Source organism: Saimiri boliviensis, chromosome X (assembly GCF_048565385.1).
Source record: "Saimiri boliviensis isolate mSaiBol1 chromosome X, mSaiBol1.pri, whole genome shotgun sequence".
In the NCBI taxonomy this organism is placed as follows: Eukaryota; Metazoa; Chordata; class Mammalia; order Primates; family Cebidae; genus Saimiri; species Saimiri boliviensis.
This window is the reverse complement of record NC_133470.1, coordinates 61518891-61539769: the sequence shown is the minus strand read 5'-3', so window position 1 is coordinate 61539769 and position 20879 is coordinate 61518891. Positions and strand designations below refer to the sequence as shown.

Here is a 20879-nt window from a genome sequence, read left to right as displayed (position 1 = left end):
TTTTACATGTGCATGGTGGCTATTTGTATACCATCTTTGATGAAATGTCTACTCAAGTAAAATATCATTGATTTTTGTTATTGATCTTGTATCATGAAACTTTACTAAACTCACTTATTAGCTATAGTTGCTTACAAGTGAATTCCTTACAATTTTCTATATACAAAATCATGTCACCTGCAAATAGAGTTTTATGTCTTCCTTTCCAATCTGCATGCCCTTCATTTCTTTTCTTACTTAATCTCCCTGGCTCCAGCTTCCAGTAAAATGCTGAATAGAAGTGATGAGAGTGGCATTCTTGTCTTACTCTGATCTTTGTGGGGAAAGCATCAGTCTTCAACCACTCATTATGATGTTAGCTGTGGGTTTTTGTAGGAAAAAATCTAAACTTTTATTAGATTGAGGAGGTTCCCTTCTGTTCCTAGTTTATTGAGTATTTTTATCATGAAGGTGTGTTGAATTTTGTTGTAGTTTTTTTTTTCTGCACTATTAAGATTGTGTGCTTTTTATCTTTTATTCTATTGATGTAGTGTATTACATTAATTGATGTTCAGATGTTAAAACAACCTTGAATTTCTGGAATAAGTCCCACTTCATTATGTTATATAATCCTTTTAATATATCACTGAATTTGATTTTCTGGTATTTCGTTGAGGATTTTTGCATCTATATTCATAAAGGATATAGAATCAGCTTTTCTGTAGTTTTCTGGTGACATCTTTGTCTGATTTTGGTATCTGAGTAATATTAGCCTCATAGAATGAGTTGGGAAGTCTTCTCTTCTCTTTTTTGGAAGATATTGTGAGGAGCTAGTATTAAATCCTCTTTAAATGTTTTGTACAATTAGCCAGTTAAGCCATTTGTGCATGGGCTTTACTACTCTGTGAGAATGTTTGTTTGGTTTGTTTGTTTGTTTGTTTGTTTGTTTGTTTGTTTGAGACAGGGTCTAACTATATCACTCAAGCTAGTTTCAAACTCCTAGGCTCATGCAATCCTTCCACCTCAGCCTCCCGAGCAGCTGGGAATACAGACACGAGCCATATGCCCATGCACCACGAGCCAAGCGCCGATACTTTGTAGGAAGTTTTGTACTTACTAATTCGATATATTTGTTTGGTATAGTTCTATTAAGATGTTCTGTTTCTTTTTGAGTTGGTTTGGGTAGTTTGTCTCTTTGTCAGCATATGGCTGTGGATGGTATGTCCTTATAATTCTTTTTCTTTCTGAAGGTCAAAATTGATGTCTTTATTTCCTGTTTTTTTCTTGGTCCTTCTACCTATTGATTTATCTACTTTGTTGATATTTTAATAGGAAAAAATTGGGGGTTCATAGATTTTCTTTATTGTGTTTCTAGACTCTATTTCATTTCTTTCCACTCTAATCCTTATGATTTCCTTCCTTCTGCTTGCTTTCAGTTTAGTTTGCTCTTCTTTCTTACTGTCTTAAAATGGAAAGTTTGGTTATTGATTTGAGAATTTATCATTTCTTCAATACAGGCATTTATAACTTAAATTGTTCGTTGATCGCTGTTTTAGCTGCATCCCATAAGTTTTGCTATGTTGTGCTTTCCTTTTCATTCATTTCATTTTTTTCTAATTTTGCTTGTGATTTTTTTCCTTAATGCATTTATTTATTATTTAAATAAACGCATTAAGGAAATGAAGTGTGGTGTTTAATTTTCACACTTTGTAAATTTCCTTAATTTCCTTCTATTACTGACTTCTAATTATGTTGTGGTTAGAGAACATACTTTGTATGATTTCAGTTTTAAATTTATTATGGTTTGTCTTATGGCCCATGAGAGCAACAAATTAAACCATAGACCAGCTAGAAGTTTAACAGAGATAATCAGGTAAAGGGACAGCTAAGAATGTCCCACATCATCAGTATTTTTATGGCTTTTCTCATGTATCACTAGATTGCTTTCAAAAAGGACTGTATCAGCATATGGCACTACTAGCTACATATGTCTACTAGCTTCACTATAACTTCTTTATCTTGGCTGCTCCACTTAATATTTATTTGGTTTATAGTTCTGCAGAGTATGTTTATTGTTCACTATAAAGTTCAAAGACTTTATCATAGAAACAGAGATAGCTTTTATGTTCTTTCCTCTCCTCTTTCAAGTCACCTGGAACCTCTATGACTCCAAGTAGTGGGTCCTTTCTTAGTGCATATGATCAACAGTCATCTAAAGATAGTCGTCAAGGTCAATGGCAACGACGAAGAAGGCTGGATGGGGCACTGAATAGAGTCCCAATTGGATTTTATCAAAAAGTATGGAAAGTTTTGCAGAAGGTGAGCGTAATACATTGTTGATGTCTCATTTTTCCCCTTGAAATTCTCAGTCTCCTTGGCTGAAATATGACATGACTGTAACATAATCACTCCAATTATGTAAAAGTCATAAAACTCAGACAAAACAAAAAAGAAAACATAAAAATGAAACAGTTGAATTGTTGTGGCATTATTAATAATTTAGTATCTTTCTGTTATTGTTGCTGTAGTCTTGTTTCTAAATTGAACTTTTAAAATCATCACTTCTCTGCTTTTGGCCATAGTTGAATATTGTGGGATATTGTGATACATTTGCTGCTAATCAAATGAATTTGGTACTAAAGAGCTAACTTTCTTTGTAGCTGTTGAGAACTGTAAATGTTATTTGTAGCACTGTGCTATTCATAACCAAGTATCAGTAGAGTAAAACAAATGCAGCACTTGGGGAGTTTGTGCAAGGAGCTCTTATATTTTTTCTTGAATAAAAACTACCAAATAAATGTAAAGTCATAAACATGGTAGTAGTTCAGAGACTCTTTGATGTGAGCATTGTTTCTTTTCTTCTGAAGGCCTATTTAGCCAAAGACATTTAAGAGCATGTCACACTATTATGGTGGTGACAATTTCAGAGGGCCAAGAAGACTTTTATGCTCATGCATAGGTCTCATTCAGTCTCTTAGTTGTGGCTTTCTGCATCATTGGCTTTAATAAGGAACTGAAGATCACTTCATCTGGGACTTCAGATCCTTTAGTTATGTTTTTTTTTACCCTCTGGGCACTGATATTCTTCCAAGAACAGAATCAGGTGATCTCTTGAAAAGGTGAATTTTGATTCCTCAGACTATGGGATCTGGCAGTCTTCCTTTTGAAGAGTACCGAGAACTTGCTTTTTTGCAGCTAACTTCTATAGCACAATGGTGACAAATATTATTTTATCTCTTCACTTATGCAGGGATTATGGCAATGTTCTATGTGCTCATACAGCAAAGAACAACAGGTAGTAATCTTCATCCTCCTGGAACTTATATTCTACTAGGGAGAAAAAAATGATAAATAATAAACAGTAAATAAGTGAAGTATCTAGAATGTTAAAAGATGATAAGTACTATGGAAAAAACAGAGCAGGATAAGAGTATTTATGGGGTATGGGACATTTAACTAGAAAATGTGGTAATATGGTACACACCTGATAAATGCATGTCTTGATTTCATTTTCAAATTAAGACTTCATGTTCAATGAAAAGTACTTAAAGTTTAAATGAAAATACATTATTTTGAATCATTCATAAGCCAATATCTCTGATATACAGTGTGTCATATACAGTAATGAAAATTTCTGAAAGCATCGTTATAAAGATATTTAGAGTTATAACCAGTAACAGATAGTTTTGTTGAATAATGTAATAAGGAACAATAGCCAGTTCTATAAATGACTTTAAAATTCTAAAAGCATTGCTGTGCTAGGAATGACAGATTTGATTTATTTGAATACTCTTTAAAGTCTGTAAAGTATTTTTATATACATCCTTTTTATTAATCAATTATAACATGGCAGAATACATAGTTGCCATCTCTTAAAAGTGATCCAAACTCTACATCCACAGATGAAAAATTCTTGTAGAATTTTTTGATAAGCATACATGTTAGGTTAAACAAAATTTATAGTTGTTGGAGTGCCATGAAATTAATATTTACAATTCAGACTGCTGTAATTTATACTTTTTATATGTTTCAAATCAGGTGTGTACCATTTGTACTAAGAATACAACAAAATGAATTATCTAAAATCCCTTGATTTTAATATGTATTTTGGTTAATTAACAACTTATAGTAATTTCTTACACATTTTTGGAAATTAATTATATAAGAATGTATGTATCTGCTTATAGTATGTAAATTAAAAATTTGCTCGCTAAAAAATAAGTAAATAAATAAGTGCATGTCTTTTTTCCTGCAGCCTAAAAATTTTTTCAAGGCGTATTTGTGATGGCCCTGAAACCTAGTATGGTATCTTTCTAGGTGGTCTCTGAATATTTGGGACTAGTCTATCCCAAAAGGTAGAACTTCCCTACCCATTACATTCCCCTAAGCAGAGGATGAACCTTAGGTCTCCTATAGTCCAATTTTGTATCTTGGCAGTTAGGAATCACAACCCCATGGCAAGGGCACTTGGACTGCAGAGCCCCTTGCTGGCCTATGATTACTCAGCATATACCACATGAAGCACACTTAGAAACACGGTGTCTCCTTATAGCCTCCCTGATGTTAGTCTGTCCTTGGTGATACGGGTTTTTTTCTGTTTTGCAGTGTCACGGACTTTCTGTGGAAGGGTTTGTTCTTCCTTCTTCTACCACTAGAGAGGTAAGAGTCTCTGTCTTGTATATATTTGTGACTGATAACATTTCTGGCTAAAGTATCCCAGTGATCACTTACTTTTCAAAGTGACAGACCTATGCTTTTATAAATCAACTAAACATGAAATGCATTTGAAGAAAAGAGAATTTTTTTAAAATGAGAACATTATAGAATAATTATGGATTACTTTATATAAGGACAGCCTCTTTTAATGGTTGATTAAGTTAGGTTGGCTTATGTGAGTATTGTGGGGGTTAGAGAAGGCAGAGGGATCGAAATCTGAGAATGCATGACTTCCCATATTCCCCATCCTTCTCATTTCTGCCTTTCTCTAGTAGGATGTTTCTAGACCATTAGAGCATAAACCAGTGGTTGTTGGCTACAACTATATGTTGCAGTAACCTGGGTTCCCACTTTCAATTTAGTAGATTAGAATCTCCAGGGATGGGACGTGAAACTCAGACATAGATTATCAGATCCTTTTAGTTTCCTTTTTGTCCAAATCACACAGAGGTGATAAAAGCTAACTTTTATACCAAGCCAGTAAAGGAGCTAGTGTTAGCATGCTTGAAGTAGTAAGATTCAATAGTAGAAAGTTCTCAAAAATACTGCGGTTGTTGCAGATAGCATCTTGGGGGACGGGTACAGAAAGCTAACGCTATGCTTCAGGGCTTCGCTATTGCCTACAGGCCTTTTTTCTAATCAAGAACACCATATCTCCCATTTGTCTTTTCTCTACCTTTAATCAAGAGTGAAATGTTCATATAATTAATAACACATACCTGAACAGTACCTTTAAGAGTCTTCAAACATTATTTTCACATTTTTATATTTGATCATAAACACCACTATATAAAATAGGTAAAGAAGGGATTATCATTACTAATTTATGGATAAGGAAACAAATTTAGAGATTTTCTAAGGTTGCATAACTAGTAACTAACAAAGATAAGACATACATTGCTTCCCTAGAGTGTATACTCAATACAAGTTTACCAAAACTTACTTCTCAATCCCCTTCGCCCTAAAATAACTTTACATTTCTTAATGCCCTTTTTAATCTAGCAGTATATGGATGTTTTACATAATTCTAATTGTCATATATTATACATACAATTTTAAGTTTAACCTCAGTTTTTCCTTTATTTACAGTCATCAGATTTTAATAAACAGTCATGTAAAAACTCATGAAGTTGCTATGCCATGATATGCCATTCTCGTGTTTAGGTTACCTCTAGTTTTACACTTGTGACTAAGGCTACTGTAAGTACACTTCTATATGGAGCTTTCTTCCTCTTTTTAATTACTCTCTTAGGATGAACTCTCAGAAACAGGATTATGGGTTAGAGGGCATGGACACTCTTATGGCTCTTGTTATGCATTGTCAGATTGCCTTCCAAAAAGATTGAAACAGTTTACTAATTCAATTATTTTGAAGGGGGCTGAATCAATGCTCATGGCTACAGTGTTTCTACTGCCTTTCAGAGCAGGTGATTGATGTCTCCTTGATGATGGACTCTTAGGAAGTGCTTTTCTTTTTCTCCAACACAGATGACTCCAGGTGAGATTAAATTCTCTGTTCATGTGGAGTCTGTCCTGAATCGTGTACCTCAGCCAGAGTACCGCCAGCTACTGGTTGAAGCGATCCTTGTCCTCACCATGCTGGCAGATATTGAAATTCATAGCATCGGAAGCATCATTGCTGTGGAAAAAATAGTGCATATTGCCAATGACTTGTTTCTTCAAGAACAGGTAGGCAAACTGGTTGTTTTCTCAATAGAGAAATGTTTTTACTCTAACCTGATAACATTCAGAGGTCTTTGAGGAGCCATGGTCACTTTCTTATGCCTTCTTCCTCATAGCTCTTTTCTGGGCCCCCTTTGTAGTGAGTGAGTCTGGGCTCTGTTTACAAAAGAAGTAGGCTGCAAAAAGACCTCTGTCTTTCACCATGTGGTTTGTGATAGAGGGTAAAGTTGCCTGGAACTCAAGAGGTTTTATGCTTTTCCCTGAAAGGCCATGAAGCATAGCATTAGCATCATATTTCAAATTTCTGATCACAGTGCCTTTTGTAGCTTTAAGGACTTAGTAAAAAACTATTGGATGGCATATCCTTTCTGAACTACTAAGGAAAAGAGATTTGGTTTTGGTTTTGCTTTGCTTTTGCTACTCACCTATAGGAAAATAAGAAAGTGAAACTTTTATTCCTACATTTAAAAAAATTTTCTTAGTAAATCTTCTTCCAAGAAATTATCCACATTCAAAAATACAAACTGTTTGTTGAAAATATCCCAAATGTTTCCTATATTAACAGTAGGAGCACATAAGTGAAGGACAGGCACTGATGGCAATAAGAAAATTTTCAGAACGTATAATAGGTGTTTTCATTCTATTAGCCACTGGGAAGAGATACCAAAGAAAAGTATCCAGCGTTTTCTAGGACAGTTCTAATTTTAAATATTCTGGATTACTGTCAGTCCATGTATCTAAAAATGTGATCCCTTTTAGGCATATACCTCTAGCCTCAGAAAACTTACAGTCTGTTTGAATTAAGTTGGCTAAGAAAGAAATTATGATCAAATGCAGGATAAAAGAATGCAAGCTGAAACTAGTAGTACTAGAAGGAGTTAAACTAAAGCTCTACTAGGGTGATTTGTGTTAACATTTGTCTATTAACAGGTATGACTCAATTGATAAATGATTATATTTAATTTTTAGACATTGATTGTAATGGGGAAAATTCTAAACCATTAATAATTTTTGAATAATTTGCAAGATTTGGGACCTAGTGAAAAATACCTGTGTACAAACTCATATTCACCCTTTTGTCCATAATCCTATTCCTTCCCAGATGAACAGCCTAGGGCCCAACTAATTGGTGGTGGGGAAGAGGTTCTGAATTATACTAATCAGGAATTTACTTAGTAGGATTAGTAATTTTTCCTTTCCCCTGTGTTCTTCTACCCTTAAAAACCAAACAGAAAACCCTCGGCGCAGATGATATCATGTTGGCAAAGGATCCTGCATCTGGCATCTGTACTCTTCTGTATGACAGTGCACCCAGTGGCAGGTTTGGCACCATGACCTACCTCTCCAAGGCAGCCGCCACCTACGTGCAGGAGTTCCTGCCCCACAGCATCTGTGCCATGCAATGAGGGCTTTGATTCCTGGCTTCTGGGAGCCTTTTGACAGCTGGTCCCTGCCTCCATTGATTGTGCATGGAACTGAAATGTTATTGCCTGATCACTCCGACACTGCCCCTTTCTGTCCCATCCTTCCCAAGAAGAGAGAACTTTTTCAATAAACTAACTGCTTTATAAGTAGTGAACACTTACCTGGAGGCTCACCTCCAGGGCATATGCTCAACCAGGCCTGTCATGATTGGCTTTATTTCTTTCATCATTCATAAAAGTTTGCATGGGTTTTTATTCTCTAGATCTGTTACCAGCATAGTTTTCTAACTCCTGTTTGGGGAGCAAGTGTTAATAATAACTTATTCCTAAAGTTTGGTTTCTCTTATTTGTGATTTTATTGTGTATATGAGTGGTGGGTATTTTGGGACATTATTTCAAATGAGTAAACTCTAAATTTTTAGATATTTATGCTGCTATAAATTGGAAATACCTATTCTAAGTGCCTTTTCTTAGGAAAAAAGAGTACTGGATCATGGTTTCCTTACTCACAGGTTGCCTCACACTGAGTGATAAAATTCTTTTTGTGTAGAAGCATTCTCTCTACTATTGCCCTCTCTGCATCTGCACACATAATGCCTCTCTCACTTTGGTGAAATATCAAAAAATGCAAGTGCAGTGCAAATATTTAAGAATTTCTGAATTAACACTTGAAATCACATTTTATAAAGATTGTTGGTACTCACAGATGTATTTGCAGCAGAAAATGAAGAATAACCCAGAGAAATGGAGCCCAGAGCCCAATTCTAGAGAGGAAGGGAAAGAAGTGAAGATGCCTGGACAATGTCTTATACATAGGAACAGAGAGGGAATCAGAGATGGCTTCGTTCCCTAAAGACAGCCTTATGCACCTAATCCCTGCCTTTGAAAAGTGGGTCAACACACAACACAGACAATAATTTGAAGCCTCTGTCTTCAGCAAAGAGAAATCCAGCAGTCCAGTCTATAGCTGCTCTACTGAGCATTCTTTTCATGTGCTCTTGGTCTCTGTCTCACTTACCTACTTTCTACCACATCCAACTCAACTTGCTGACACCTCCCCCATCCATTCTTAAACTCTTTCATATATATTTGAACTTCATAATTCTAGTGTACATATCCCTGTATATCATGTTATCTGTGAGTAAATGTCTGTTTCTTACAAAGACATGTATTTTTGTGTGTGTATGTGTGTGTAAGCATACATGGGAATTTTTCTGAATGTAAGCAGCTTTTATGTTTCTGTATATCTGTATCTACATTTGATGGACTGAGTAAGTATATAAATATGAAAGTTGTATGTTGCGGGGGGTGTGACTAGGGAATCAGATTGACACACACAGGTTGGTGGAAGAATAGCTTCAGTCCTCTTCCTTGGTCCCATGTGTAGGTAGCCTTGCTTGACAAATGTTTCTCCTAACTTTTCTTCTCCTAAATTGTGCACAGAGGCTCTGCTAACTTCCCTGTTTGCACTCAGATAACTTCCTACTTCAAGCCCCTCCTTTATTTTGGATTTCTAAGGTTTTTCCCCAATAATGGGAATGGTGAGGGTGGTGATGACAGACTCTCTAAATAATTTTTGCAGAACCAGTGACAATCTTATGAGTACAATGAATAAGTAAGTATATAGTAGGGTGATAGAATATAGATGGTAGAAACAAAAATAGGACAGCCAACCTTTTCAGCATTTCTCTCAGCAAATGGAAACACACAGTAAGTAGTTTTCTGACTACTGGATTTCCTGGTCACTTTTAAAGAAAGTTCACAAACTGTTCTGAAACTATTTGTCTTTTCACTGGCTATGAGCATACTCCAATCTCAGGGAGTATATGTAGAGTGCCACAGGCAAAAGCCACCACTCTTTCCCGTACTCATTTGCTTGAACTGCCTCTAAGGGATTCATTTCTCTGAGTTTATGAAATTGTGTCACTATGGTCCCCATACAGTGGTATTTAACTTTTAAAGCAACTTTTTAGGAAACTGTACTTGTATTTTGTTCATTTTAAGTGTATGGTACTAAAAAGACATGTTAGACTTTTTTAAAAAGCACTTATGATTTGAAAATAGAATAAATAATAAGGATTTCCAATTAAATCGTATCTGGTGCCAATGTGCAAAGCTTTACACGTGTTTTTGTGATTGGAGTTTATTTCATGGCTTTATTCTACATACTCTGCTTAATTATACAGTAAAATCAGAGCTCATTCATTGAGCTGAAGTATAATAATATACTAATACATATATAGTATATTTATAATATGTTAGATAATATATGTAAAGAAACGCAGTTTCATCATTCAAATACATACCCACTCAAACTAGGTTTACTAAATTCAAGCAGGCTTATTGATATCTGTAGGGAACATTTTTTCTGTTTTTTTGTTTTTTGTTTTTTGTTTTTTGTTTTTTGTTTTTGAGATGGAGTCTTGCTCTGTCACCCAGGCTGCAGTGCAGTGGTGTGGTCTCAGCTCTCTGCAACTTCCACCTCCCAGGTTCAAGCAATTCTCCTGTCTCAGTCTCCCAAATAGCTGGGATTACAGGCTCAGCCACCACCCCTGGCTACTTTTTTTGTATTTTTAGTAGAGACGGGATTTTGCCATGTTGGCCAGGCTGGTCTCAGACTACTGACCTCAGGTGATTCGCCTGCCTCAGCTTCCTAAAGTGCTGGGATTATAGGCATGAGCCACCACACCCGGCCTGTAGGGAACATTTTCTGATGAATGAATAAAACCAATTTTTACTCAGCGTTTCAATTGTGTGCAAATGGTGCTTCTCCCTATTGAAGGAAATTTAAAAACAACTTGTTTTTCTAAATATTATAAATATTTGTCAGAATCTTGTTTATACTATTAATTTACCTTTTCTATAACAGGATTTATCCAGCAAGGATGAACATTGCCTCTACAGTTCCATCCTGGTTAATGAAATTTTACTACATTCTGGGAATCTTATACAACTGGTGGGGCAAAAGTTGTTCTTCACCACATCTGGCAAAACCTCTGCTATTCCTTTCTCTACATACCAAATACCTAGTATCTGCACTAATGCAGTGGAGATTAAGTGTAGTATTTTCCACATTTACTCTTCATTTCCTATTTAACTTAAGTAACATCAGGTGTTGGTTTGTCCAGGACAGCCCCCATTTATATGTGTTTTACTGGCATAATTATTTTATTTTATTTTATTTTATTTTATTTTATTTTATTTTATTTTATTTTTTTTTGAGACGGAGTTTCCTCTTGTTACCCAAGCTGGAGTGCAATGGCGCGATCTCGGCTCACCGCAACCTCTGCCTCCTGGGTTCAGGCAATTCTCCTGCCTCAGCCTCCTGCGTAGCTGCTGGGGGATTACAGGCACGCGCCACTATGCCCAGCTAATTTTTTGTATTTTTAGTAGAGACAGGGTTTCACCACGTTAACCAGGATGGTCTCAATCTCTTGACCTCGTGATCCACCCGCCTCGGCCTCCCAAAGTGCTGGGATTACAGGCTTGAGCCATCGCGCCCGGCCTGGCATAATTATTAATAGCACTCTGTCACTCTGAAAAGTGTCTCACTTTGAAAGATATGGTCACCCTATGTTTAGCAGATGTGTGATTTCTTTTACAGCTAAACCAAAAAAAACAACAACAACCAAGAACTTGTTCTTAAACCACTAGGAGTACTTATGCAGTAGTGGTATGGGGGTAAGCATGACAGTAGGGGGAAACTCCCTTCCCCACCACATATAGAAATATTTGGCATAATGGCTCTTAAATAACCAATATTTGAGCACATACCAAATGCCATTGTTATATAGGCACTTAGCATGGGCCATTTTATCTTCACAATTGCCGTGTAAGACAGATATTGTCATCTCCATTTTACAAAAGAACTGAAGCATTGAGAGTTTAAGTAAATTGCCCCAAATCAATCATCTAATAAGTGATAGAGCTGGAATTTGAACCCATGCAATCTGACTCTAGAGTTCACATTCTCAACAACTACACTCTCCAAGGAAAGGTCATTAAGGGGGTGGTGTGAAAACAAGGGTCAGTTGAGGTGTCACTGGACAGATTGTGAAATGAGCAGAGAAGGCAGCCTGAAGGGTGGTGCCCTTGTAATTTGTTTGCTTCCCCTTCTGGGGAATGGCATGGGAAAGCACCAAAAGAAGTGGCACAGCCCAACCTGACCTTACTGGTTTAAATGTTACCTTTAGCAATAATGATTGAGGAAAGTGAGTCAAGTAACTTGCCCAGGGTCACCACCCTAGCAAGCTTTGAAGCCTATGTTCAACCTACTTCCTTTGACCTCAAGTCCTCCAACTGCAAATACAGTGCACTGAGAAGGGTTTTCTGGGCAGGCGTGGTAGCTTATGCCTGTAAGCCCGGCATGTTGGGAAGCTGAGGCGGGCAGATCACGAGGTCAGGAGTTCGAAACCAGCCTGGCCAACATGGTGAAACCCCATCTCTACTAAAAACACAAAAATTAGCTGGGTGTGGTGGCAGGTGCCTGTAATCCCAACTGCTCAGGAGGCTGAGACAGGAGAACTGCTTGAACCCGGGAGGCAGAGGTTGCAGTGAGCTGAGATCATGCCACTGCACTCCATCCTGGGTGACAGCAAGACTCCATCTCGAAAAAAAAAGAGAGAAAGAGAGAAGGGTTTTCTTCCCAATTTAAGAACCATATGGGTATTACCAATGTGGAAAATTGAGGTGAGGAACCTGTGGCATGATTTATGCTCTTTCTTAATCATGAGCAAGTGTCTAGCCTCCCTGTGAGATTAGCTGCAGGAATAAGTTGCCAATTCCAGAGCACTGTGCAACAATTTATCTTTCTCCATAGCTGAATCATCTTGCCACATTGTGTGGGGTACTTGGATAGTATTTCCAGTTTAGAAGCATTCAGTTTTTTGTTACTAGATCAGAAAGAACACCTAAAACAATAAATTTTCATGTCATCCAAGTAGAGTCCAGAATTGAGGGTATCAGCTGGCCAATCTATATCCTGTCCTCTTCTTTCCACTGCCTATCCCAGAAGGCCTGGGACAAGTCCCATTTCTTCTTATATTGCCAGTCATCATGATCTCACCTTTCAGTCAAGTCCTGTAGCTTCCCCTGTCTATAAACATGTGCAGTTTTATCTTTAAAAAATTCTGGGCTCTCACATCCCCTCAGGCTGTTAGACTAACTAACTCCTTCCTTTCACAATCACATTTTTTCAAAGAGGAAGCTATACTTAACTGTGATGGCCTCACTTTTTAACCCCTCACAATCTGGCTTCCTCCCCTACTTCCTGTTTTGTTTCTTTCCATAGGGCAACAGTGAGTTTCTAATGGCAAAAAGCGGTCTTTGACCATTTCTTGTCTCCTTTCTGACATCTTTTTCTCCTCTAAACCTTTACACACAGGCATTTCCAAAAATGACACTATTCTTCCTAGCTCAGAGGTCCTCATCAGGGTATGGGGCATGTTTTGTGACATGATGGGACTTACTTCTTTTTTTAGAGCCTCACTCTGGTGGCTGCAAAGAGGATGGGTTGTAGGGCAGCAAGAATGGAAGCAGACCCCAGGTAGATACTGCAGAAAGTCCAACTGAGAGATAATAGTGCCCAGACTAGGGTGGTGGCAGTGCAGAGGGAGAGCAGTGAATGTATTTAAGGCGTGTCTTGGATGTGGAACTGATGGAAATTGCTGATTTATTGGATCTGCAAGTGAAGGAAAAGGAAGAAACACAAATAACTCCCAGGTTTCTGACTTAGGCAACTGGATAGATGTTGGCATCTTTACTGAGCTGTGAAAGATAGAGAAGGAGTGGAAAGAACTTGGATGGGGAAATTGGGAGCTTGGTTTTGAAAATGTTGTTGGATATGACTATTGGGCATCCCAGTGGAGAAAGCCACATTCCCTTGGCTATCTCAGCCACTCTTATAACTTCGGCTTTCTCCTTTTTATATGGAAAAGGAGTGTGTTTGTGTGTGTGTGTGTGTGTGTGTGTGTGTGTGTGTGTGTGTGTGTGTCTGCAATTGTTTAACCCATTAAGTTCTGAAACAACAGTTTTAAAATCAGAATCTATGTCCATTCTGCCCTACCGTATGAGTTCTTCCTTCCAATTGTCCTCTTTCATATATTGCTACCTCTAGTCTTTCTTCACCCAGAGTTTACACTTAAGAATTTTCAGCAAGACTCTTCCGTCTTCCTCCCTCTCACTAATATCCAAGGAGTAAAGAAGTCCTGTTGAACCTACCTTGTACATTATTTCTCCTTCTTTGTTCCCATTGCCCCCACCCTAGTTTAAAATCATTATTACTTCTTATTTGGATCGTTGTGGTACTCTAACTGCCCCTAGTCTTTTAATTACTAATATTTCCTGCACACTGCTGCTATAGAAGTCTTTTTTTTCCTTAATATTTCTGTGTAAATATGTTTCCCCATTTCCCACAAAATGTAGTCTATTCTCTTTAGCCTGGTATTCAGTGTTCTTCATAATCCGGCCCTTTTAACTAAGCTCGACTAGAAATTTTCTCTTTTGTGTTTTTGTTTATGCTGTTGTTCATTCTAGTCAACATACCTTCTCCTGGCTCCCATCTTCACCAAGCAAAGTCCTGCCTACCTTCTAAGACCCTCTCAAATCTCACCAAAGAAGAATTCTAGTTACCATTTATGAAATACCATTATTTAGTACTTAATGCTTATTTATTAAGTAGTCTAAGCATTCCACATTCATTGTCCGGCTCTGCAGTGCCTTTGGTTTCTTGTGAATTTGCCCCATCTTCTGTATAAGAATGCAAATTCATTAACATCAGAGATCACATTATAATTTATCTTTGAATCATCAGCTGTATACTTAGTTAATATCAGATAAATGTTTGACCAATGAATGACTGTAGAGCTTTTAACTAGTTGCTATGGGAATATATAAATAAAAGAAGCATAAGCTCTTACATTCTAGTTACAGAGCACATCACTAAAAAAAAAAAAAAAAAAAAAAAAAAAAACCCAAGATTTTCAGAATAAGTATTGAGGGGATACAAAATGGAGGGTGAACAAAGTTATAACACAAAGTCATCCTGGAGGAATCAAATTTATATAATAAAGGGAATGTTCAAAGCCTTTAGTGTCTGGCTGACCTAATTTTGAATTCCTGCTTGTTAAGTATGTGATTTTGAATGATTATTTCTCTCTCTAAACTGCATGTATAAAATGGTGTATTACAACTTCCTTTATAGGACTGTTGCAAGGATGAAATAATATATCCAATGTACATGTCACAATCTTCAATAAATATTTAAAGTCTAAAAAGCAAGCTAGATTTTAAATATAGTAAGCATATTGGGTTGTCCCAATGGTGTTAGTAAGTCAGTTTAGGTTGTCATGAGAATCGCGGTCTCGAGCACTGGCCAGCTTGTAGCAGATCATAGGGGCCTCCAGGAACCTGCAAACGCTGATGGTAATTCTAAAACTGCCTCAGATAGTCTTAAACTGAACTCTCACACCAAACCTAAAATATTTCCTTAATCTATGTTTAGCTGCAGAAACAAAAGGAGATGGGGGAGAAGAGCTGCAGTTTCTGAACACTACTGCTTGCAACCTTCTAACCCCATGAATGTTTAAGGAGTTACATTTGACATTACTGCTTGATTGGAATCTACCAAGCAATTAATATGTACCACATCAGCCAGTCTCTTGGGAAAGTGCTATCAGATTTGCGAGAGTAAATTATTGAGATTGTTAACTCTCATGTGGACATGGATAGTTAATGATGAAAAGAAATGAACTATAAAATTGCGTCACAGAATTTACTGTGTAAACTTTTCAAACCATTTGTGCTATGAATAAGCGCCCCCACGGGGGGAAAAAAAAAAAAAAAGCCTATCCTTAAAATAAGTAGCAAATAAGTAGCTGATGTAGCTGGATGGTGGGGGCTCCAGTTATATGGTTAAATAGATGTGTTTGCAGATTGAAACAATTCATAAAGAGTTAAGGCTTTTTTTTTTTGTCTTAGCGCTAAAACTCAAAATCGCGGTTATTTTAGGGATTCGCCCCGGCTCTTCCGTTGCTCAAACCGCTGGAAACTACATCTCCCAGCATGCTGTGAAACTGGTCTGGCTTCATCTCAAATGGCCCCGTAGAGCAACAAAGATGGTTAGTTTTGACCCTACTTATTTGTGCCATAAATCGATCCTAAACAGCTCTTTGGACTTTTATATCTGCCGAACCCTTTTTCTTGAACTGTGGTCACTAAATGAGGGGAGTCTGGCCTGGGAAGTCACATCCATTCCTTCAATTGGATGGGGAGCGGGGATAGTGTCTCCGGCGATCTGAAGAATAGGAGGGAATGTTGACCAGGGAACACCGCTGCGGCCGATCAGAGGAGCAGGAACTGGATCCCTGGCCGAGTCCTAAAAAAGCCAGATCTGGACGGTGGCTGCGGAACGGTTGTAAGTGGAAGATGGAAGAGCCGGAGGAACCGGAGGATAGTGGGCAGTCGCTGGTCCCGGTTTATATCTATAGTCCCGAGTATGTCAGTATGTGTGACTCCCTGGCCAAGATCCCCAAACGGGTAAGAGAAGTGTGGATGAAAGACCGTGGGCTTTTGGGGTGGGGGTGGGGGTGGTGGACGAAAGAGCGTTAGGAAGCGGAGAGGACACTGGGCTAGGGGAAATTAGAAATTTTGGGTAGCTGTATCATATACCTAAAGCTGTATCGGAAGGAAGTGTTCTCATACCGTTTCTGAGAGCGCAGCATATCCTTGCGCGACGACCAACGGACAGGTAAGGGTGGGGGAGGGGTACGGAGGAGGGGAGGGGACGCGGTTTCCACTCCTAGGGGACCGCTGAAGTCGTGGAAAAACAAGCTGCATGGGGAAGGTGTTCCATCACTTGCCTAAGACCCGGTAGCTTTCACCTTAGTGATTTTGATACTTTGTATCTGTTTTGTCTAAAGTGTATTGTAACTGTTAACAGAAGGGAAACCAGTTGAAACAAAGTTAATCCTTTCCTTTGTTCAGGATGATGAGGTTAAAGAGGATTTTGCTGAATTAAACTTTTAAGAGACGATTTTCTGGTGTTTTTTTTTTTTTTTTTTCGCTGATGTTTTTAGGCCAGTATGGTACATTCTTTGATTGAAGCATACGCACTGCATAAGCAAATGAGGTAAGTTGTCCTTCTTGAACATAGCTCTAAAGCTAGGTGGTGTTGCCTTAATATCGTCCTTCACAGTGGGGCAAGAAAAAGAATGGTTGTTTTTTTGTTTTTGTTCTTGTTTTTTTTTTTTTTTTTTGAGACGGAGTTTCTCTCTTGTTGCCCAGGCTAGAATGCAATGGTTGGATATCGGCTCACACCACAACCTCTGCCTCACGGGTTCAAGCGATTCTCCTGCCTCATCCTCCCCAGTATCTAGGATTACAGGCACGCGCCACCACGCCCAGCTAATTTTGTATTTTTAGTACAGATGGGGTTTCTTTTTTTTCTTTTTGACACGGAGTTTCACTCTGTTGTCAGGCTGGAGTACAGTGGCACGATCTTGGCTCACTGCAACCTCTGCCTCCTAGGTTCAAGGGATTCTCCTGCCTCAAGCCTCCGGAGCGGAGTAGCTGGGAATACAGTTGCACTACCACGCCCAGCTAATTTTTGTATAGTAGAGATGAGGTTTTACCATGTTGGCCAGGATGGTTTTGATCATCCATGCCCGCCTTGGCCTCCCAAAGTGCTGGGATTATAGGCTTGAGCCACCGCGCCCAGCCAAGAATGGTCTTCTTAAAAAAAAAAAAAAAAAAAGAAATACTTTAGCGTTCTGTGAGAATATTCAGTGTTTGTAATTTGCCTGTAATCACAAGAAAGTTCTTGAAGAATTAAGAAAACTGGGGGGGGGGGGGGCGGGTGCAGTGGATCACGGCTGTAATCCCAGCGCTTTGGGAGGCCTAAGCAAACGGATCGCCTGAGATCAGCAGTTCGAGACCAGCCTGGCCAACATGGCAAAACCTCGTCTCTACTAAAAATACAAACAACAACAACAACAACAAAAAAAAAATCAAAAGAAAAATAGCTGTTCCTAGCAGAACACCTTTTTGTACCAGACAGGTTTGGTACCCGAATGTACTTACCTTAAAATCTCCACAATGCACCTACCCCTGGGATACTTAACCAAGCAACTGAACTGTATTTTTAGTAGATTATCGGATTTTAGTAGAATTATGAGCGTGCTGGCGGGTGCCTGTAATCCCAGCTACTTGGGAGGCTGAGGCTGGAGAGAATTGCTTGAACCTGGGAGGCAGAGTTTGCAGAGAACCCAGATCTGTGGCATTGCACTCCAATCTGGGAAACAAGAGTGAAATGCCATCAAAAAAAGAAAAGAAAACAAAGAAGAAAGAGAGAGAGAGAGAGAGAAAGAGAGAGAGAGAGGAGAAAGAGGAAGAGGAGAGGAGGGAAGGGAAATGGGATGGGGGAAGGGAGGGAAGAAGAGGGGAGGGGAGGGGAGGAGAGGAGAGGAGAGGGAGAAAACTTGGGACGGGGGAGTGGAAAGTGCAGGAAGCAGCTAAGGTTCATTAGAAATACAGCTCAGTTGCTTGCTTAAGTATCCCAGGGGTAGGTGCATTGTGGAGATTTTAAGGTAGGTACATTTGGGTACTAAACCTGTCTGATACAAAACGGTGTTCAGCTAGGAGGTGTTCCATTTTTCTTTTGATTTTGTTTCATTCTAAGCCAGATCTGAGAATGTGAGTTCAAGAAAATACTTTTAGACAACCCACCACCACCACCAAACTTTATTGGGTGAGGCTGGAGACAGGTCAAGACCTAAGCAAACTGCTAAGACTGAGCCAGAACTCGAGAGAGCTAACTGTTTCTTTCAAAAACATGAATTTGCTGTTTATTGCCATTCCTGTATTTGATGCCATTATTAGAGCAAATATAACCCTGCCACATATAGGATTACTTTCCGGCCAAATAGGTGAGTGCCCATACCAGCTAGTGTGCTATGCTTCATTTATTTCCCAGAAGGTAGTATAATAGACTTTCAGATTTTATCATTATTATTAGCAAAATCATTTTGTACCTTTTTAAGGGGTTTGATTTTTAAGCCATTTTTAAAAACCATATGGTTTGGTTAACATAGTAACTGTATGCCTTCCGTTAAAGTTATTTAACATTTCAAAAAAAATTCTTTTATGACAAGGTATCAAAACAAAACACAACTGTCCAATTTCCTTGCTGTTAAATAGGGAGGCTTTCAGTAAGTGTTTTGTGTGTGTGTGTGTGTGTGTGTGTATGTGTGTGTGTGTTTTAACATTTAACAAAATAAATGGAAGGTTACTAGAAGAGGGAGCTTTTAGGACTGAGAAATATGGTCCAAGATACACAATTTTTATTTTAATGGCCAGATTTTTCACCTCTGATAGTATACATGTGTCTTCTTTAAGAAGCAAGAATTATTGGATCTTAGCTATATATTTCATTGCTGAGGCCAAACTATGGGATTTCTTTTAGCTACCTTGGTGATAGAAGTAGCCTGTATAGTCATATTAATTCATCATAAACTCATGGCTGTGTTCCCATTCAGCAGACATTTAAAACCACTGCTGCCTCCCTGTGGCCTAGGTCAGGGTTCTTTCAACTTGAATGTGTATATGAATCTCCATAAAATGTGTCATCATGTTTAAAAATCATGATGTTAAAATACAAATTCTGACTCAGGTCTGAGGCAAGTCTGAAGTTCTGCATTTCTAACAAGCACCCAGGGGATGCTGATGCTGCTGGTCCACAGACCACCCTTTAAGTGCAAGGAATAGAGAACAGTAGTGGCACCTGTGGGGTCTAGAAGAGGAAATGGGGAATAGGCAGCTAGAGGTTACATGTGGTAAGGCTTCGGGTTAACTCCCTTTGTTCTCTCACTCACTTCTATTGTCATTTTTTGTGAGTAGGTTGAGAGGTTCTGAGTGAAGCCCAGTTGAAACCATTTTGCCTCTTCTCTCCTTGCTCTCAGAGGCAGATAGGAGGGACCAAGTCTTGAAACTTTCTGCATTTTGTGTTGCCCATTTTTTATACATTAATAGTAATGATAGTTATCCACAAAACACTTTTGTATGTGTTATACTTTTATCTTCACATAAGTCCCATAAAGTTCCCCATTTTACAAATGAAAAAACTGAACTACAGAACAGTCAACTTACCTGAGGTTATAGAGGTAGTAAGTACAGAATTAGGACAGGAACTCAATTCTCTACCTCCAAATTCAAAATGAATGATAGTATAGCTGCCTATTAAAATAAAGATATAGTTGAAAGGATGGTATAACCCAATTAGCAACTGATTCAAATGAAAATATCCCTGCCTACTAGTTTGTCCTGAAAGTTGTAACACACAAAGTCTGTCTGATAACTAATTATTTAACTTGAATATAATTAACTTGAATATAATTATTTGAATATAATTACTTTTGTTTACCTACCTATAAACTCAAGGGAAAATCTATCCTCTTGCCCCTTACTGATAAAGTCATTACCGTAGATGTGAGGTAGTGAAGACTGCACAGTGCAGTGGAAGAACAGAATGTGTTTGTTGCTCCAGCCTGTTGGAAACAGAAGTTGAGACTTGCATTTTCTGCTCAGACTGCTGGCTTCTGTTTCTAGCTTCTGGCATATACTGGGGCTGACTCACTCACCTCTTTGTTCTCTCTGTCATTGTTAGGGTAGTTAAGCCCAAAGTGGCCTCCATGGAGGAGATGGCCACCTTCCACACTGATGCTTATCTGCAGCATCTCCAGAAGGTCAGCCAAGAGGGCGATGATGATCATCCGGACTCCATAGAATATGGGCTAGGTAAAGTTATTAATAGGCATTGATGGGAGATGGACAACCTAATTTTTCTATAGCTCGGTTTTTCATATTTTTAATTAATAAATCATGTGTTTTGAGTCTCACCCATATCAAAAAATTTAAAAAAAAAAGAAAAAGAAATTATATGTTAACTGTCAGTCTTAATCTTTGGGTTTAACCACATATAACTCACTAAAAAAGCAAACCATATGAATTGAGCAAAACCAAATGATGGGTCAGATGAAAGAAAACCTTTCAGTTGCTTAGGCTTTACTGGCAGCGCTCAGATCT

General features: G+C 38.3%; 2 protein-coding genes across 10 annotated transcripts in view; both read left to right on the top strand.

Annotated features, from left to right (window-relative positions):
- The window catches only part of PHKA1 (phosphorylase kinase regulatory subunit alpha 1), a 140466-nt gene extending 130535 nt beyond the window's left edge, over positions 1 to 9931 (top strand). For all 4 annotated transcript variants that reach the window (XM_003944452.4, XM_010332387.3, XM_003944451.4 and 1 more), the window contains 4 exons: positions 2128 to 2298; positions 4585 to 4638; positions 6184 to 6384; positions 7611 to 9931. In XM_003944452.4, coding sequence (XP_003944501.1) covers positions 2128 to 2298; positions 4585 to 4638; positions 6184 to 6384; positions 7611 to 7784 — 600 coding nt within the window. In that variant the 3' untranslated portion in view covers positions 7785 to 9931. The remainder of the gene's footprint in view (positions 1 to 2127; positions 2299 to 4584; positions 4639 to 6183; positions 6385 to 7610) is intronic.
- A 5978-nt stretch (positions 9932 to 15909) lies between these two features.
- The window catches only part of HDAC8 (histone deacetylase 8), a 255073-nt gene continuing 250103 nt past the window's right edge, over positions 15910 to 20879 (top strand). For 2 of the 6 annotated variants that reach the window (XM_010332388.3, XM_074392319.1), the window contains exons 1-3: positions 15912 to 16337; positions 16877 to 16929; positions 20461 to 20591. In XM_010332388.3, the coding sequence (XP_010330690.2) occupies positions 16113 to 16337; positions 16877 to 16929; positions 20461 to 20591 (409 nt within the window). In that variant the 5' untranslated portion in view covers positions 15912 to 16112. Of the gene's footprint in view, positions 16338 to 16876; positions 16930 to 20460; positions 20592 to 20879 lie in introns of all 6 variants that reach the window. The other 4 variants (XM_074392320.1, XM_010332390.3, XM_010332389.3 and 1 more) reach the window with 4 other exon arrangements.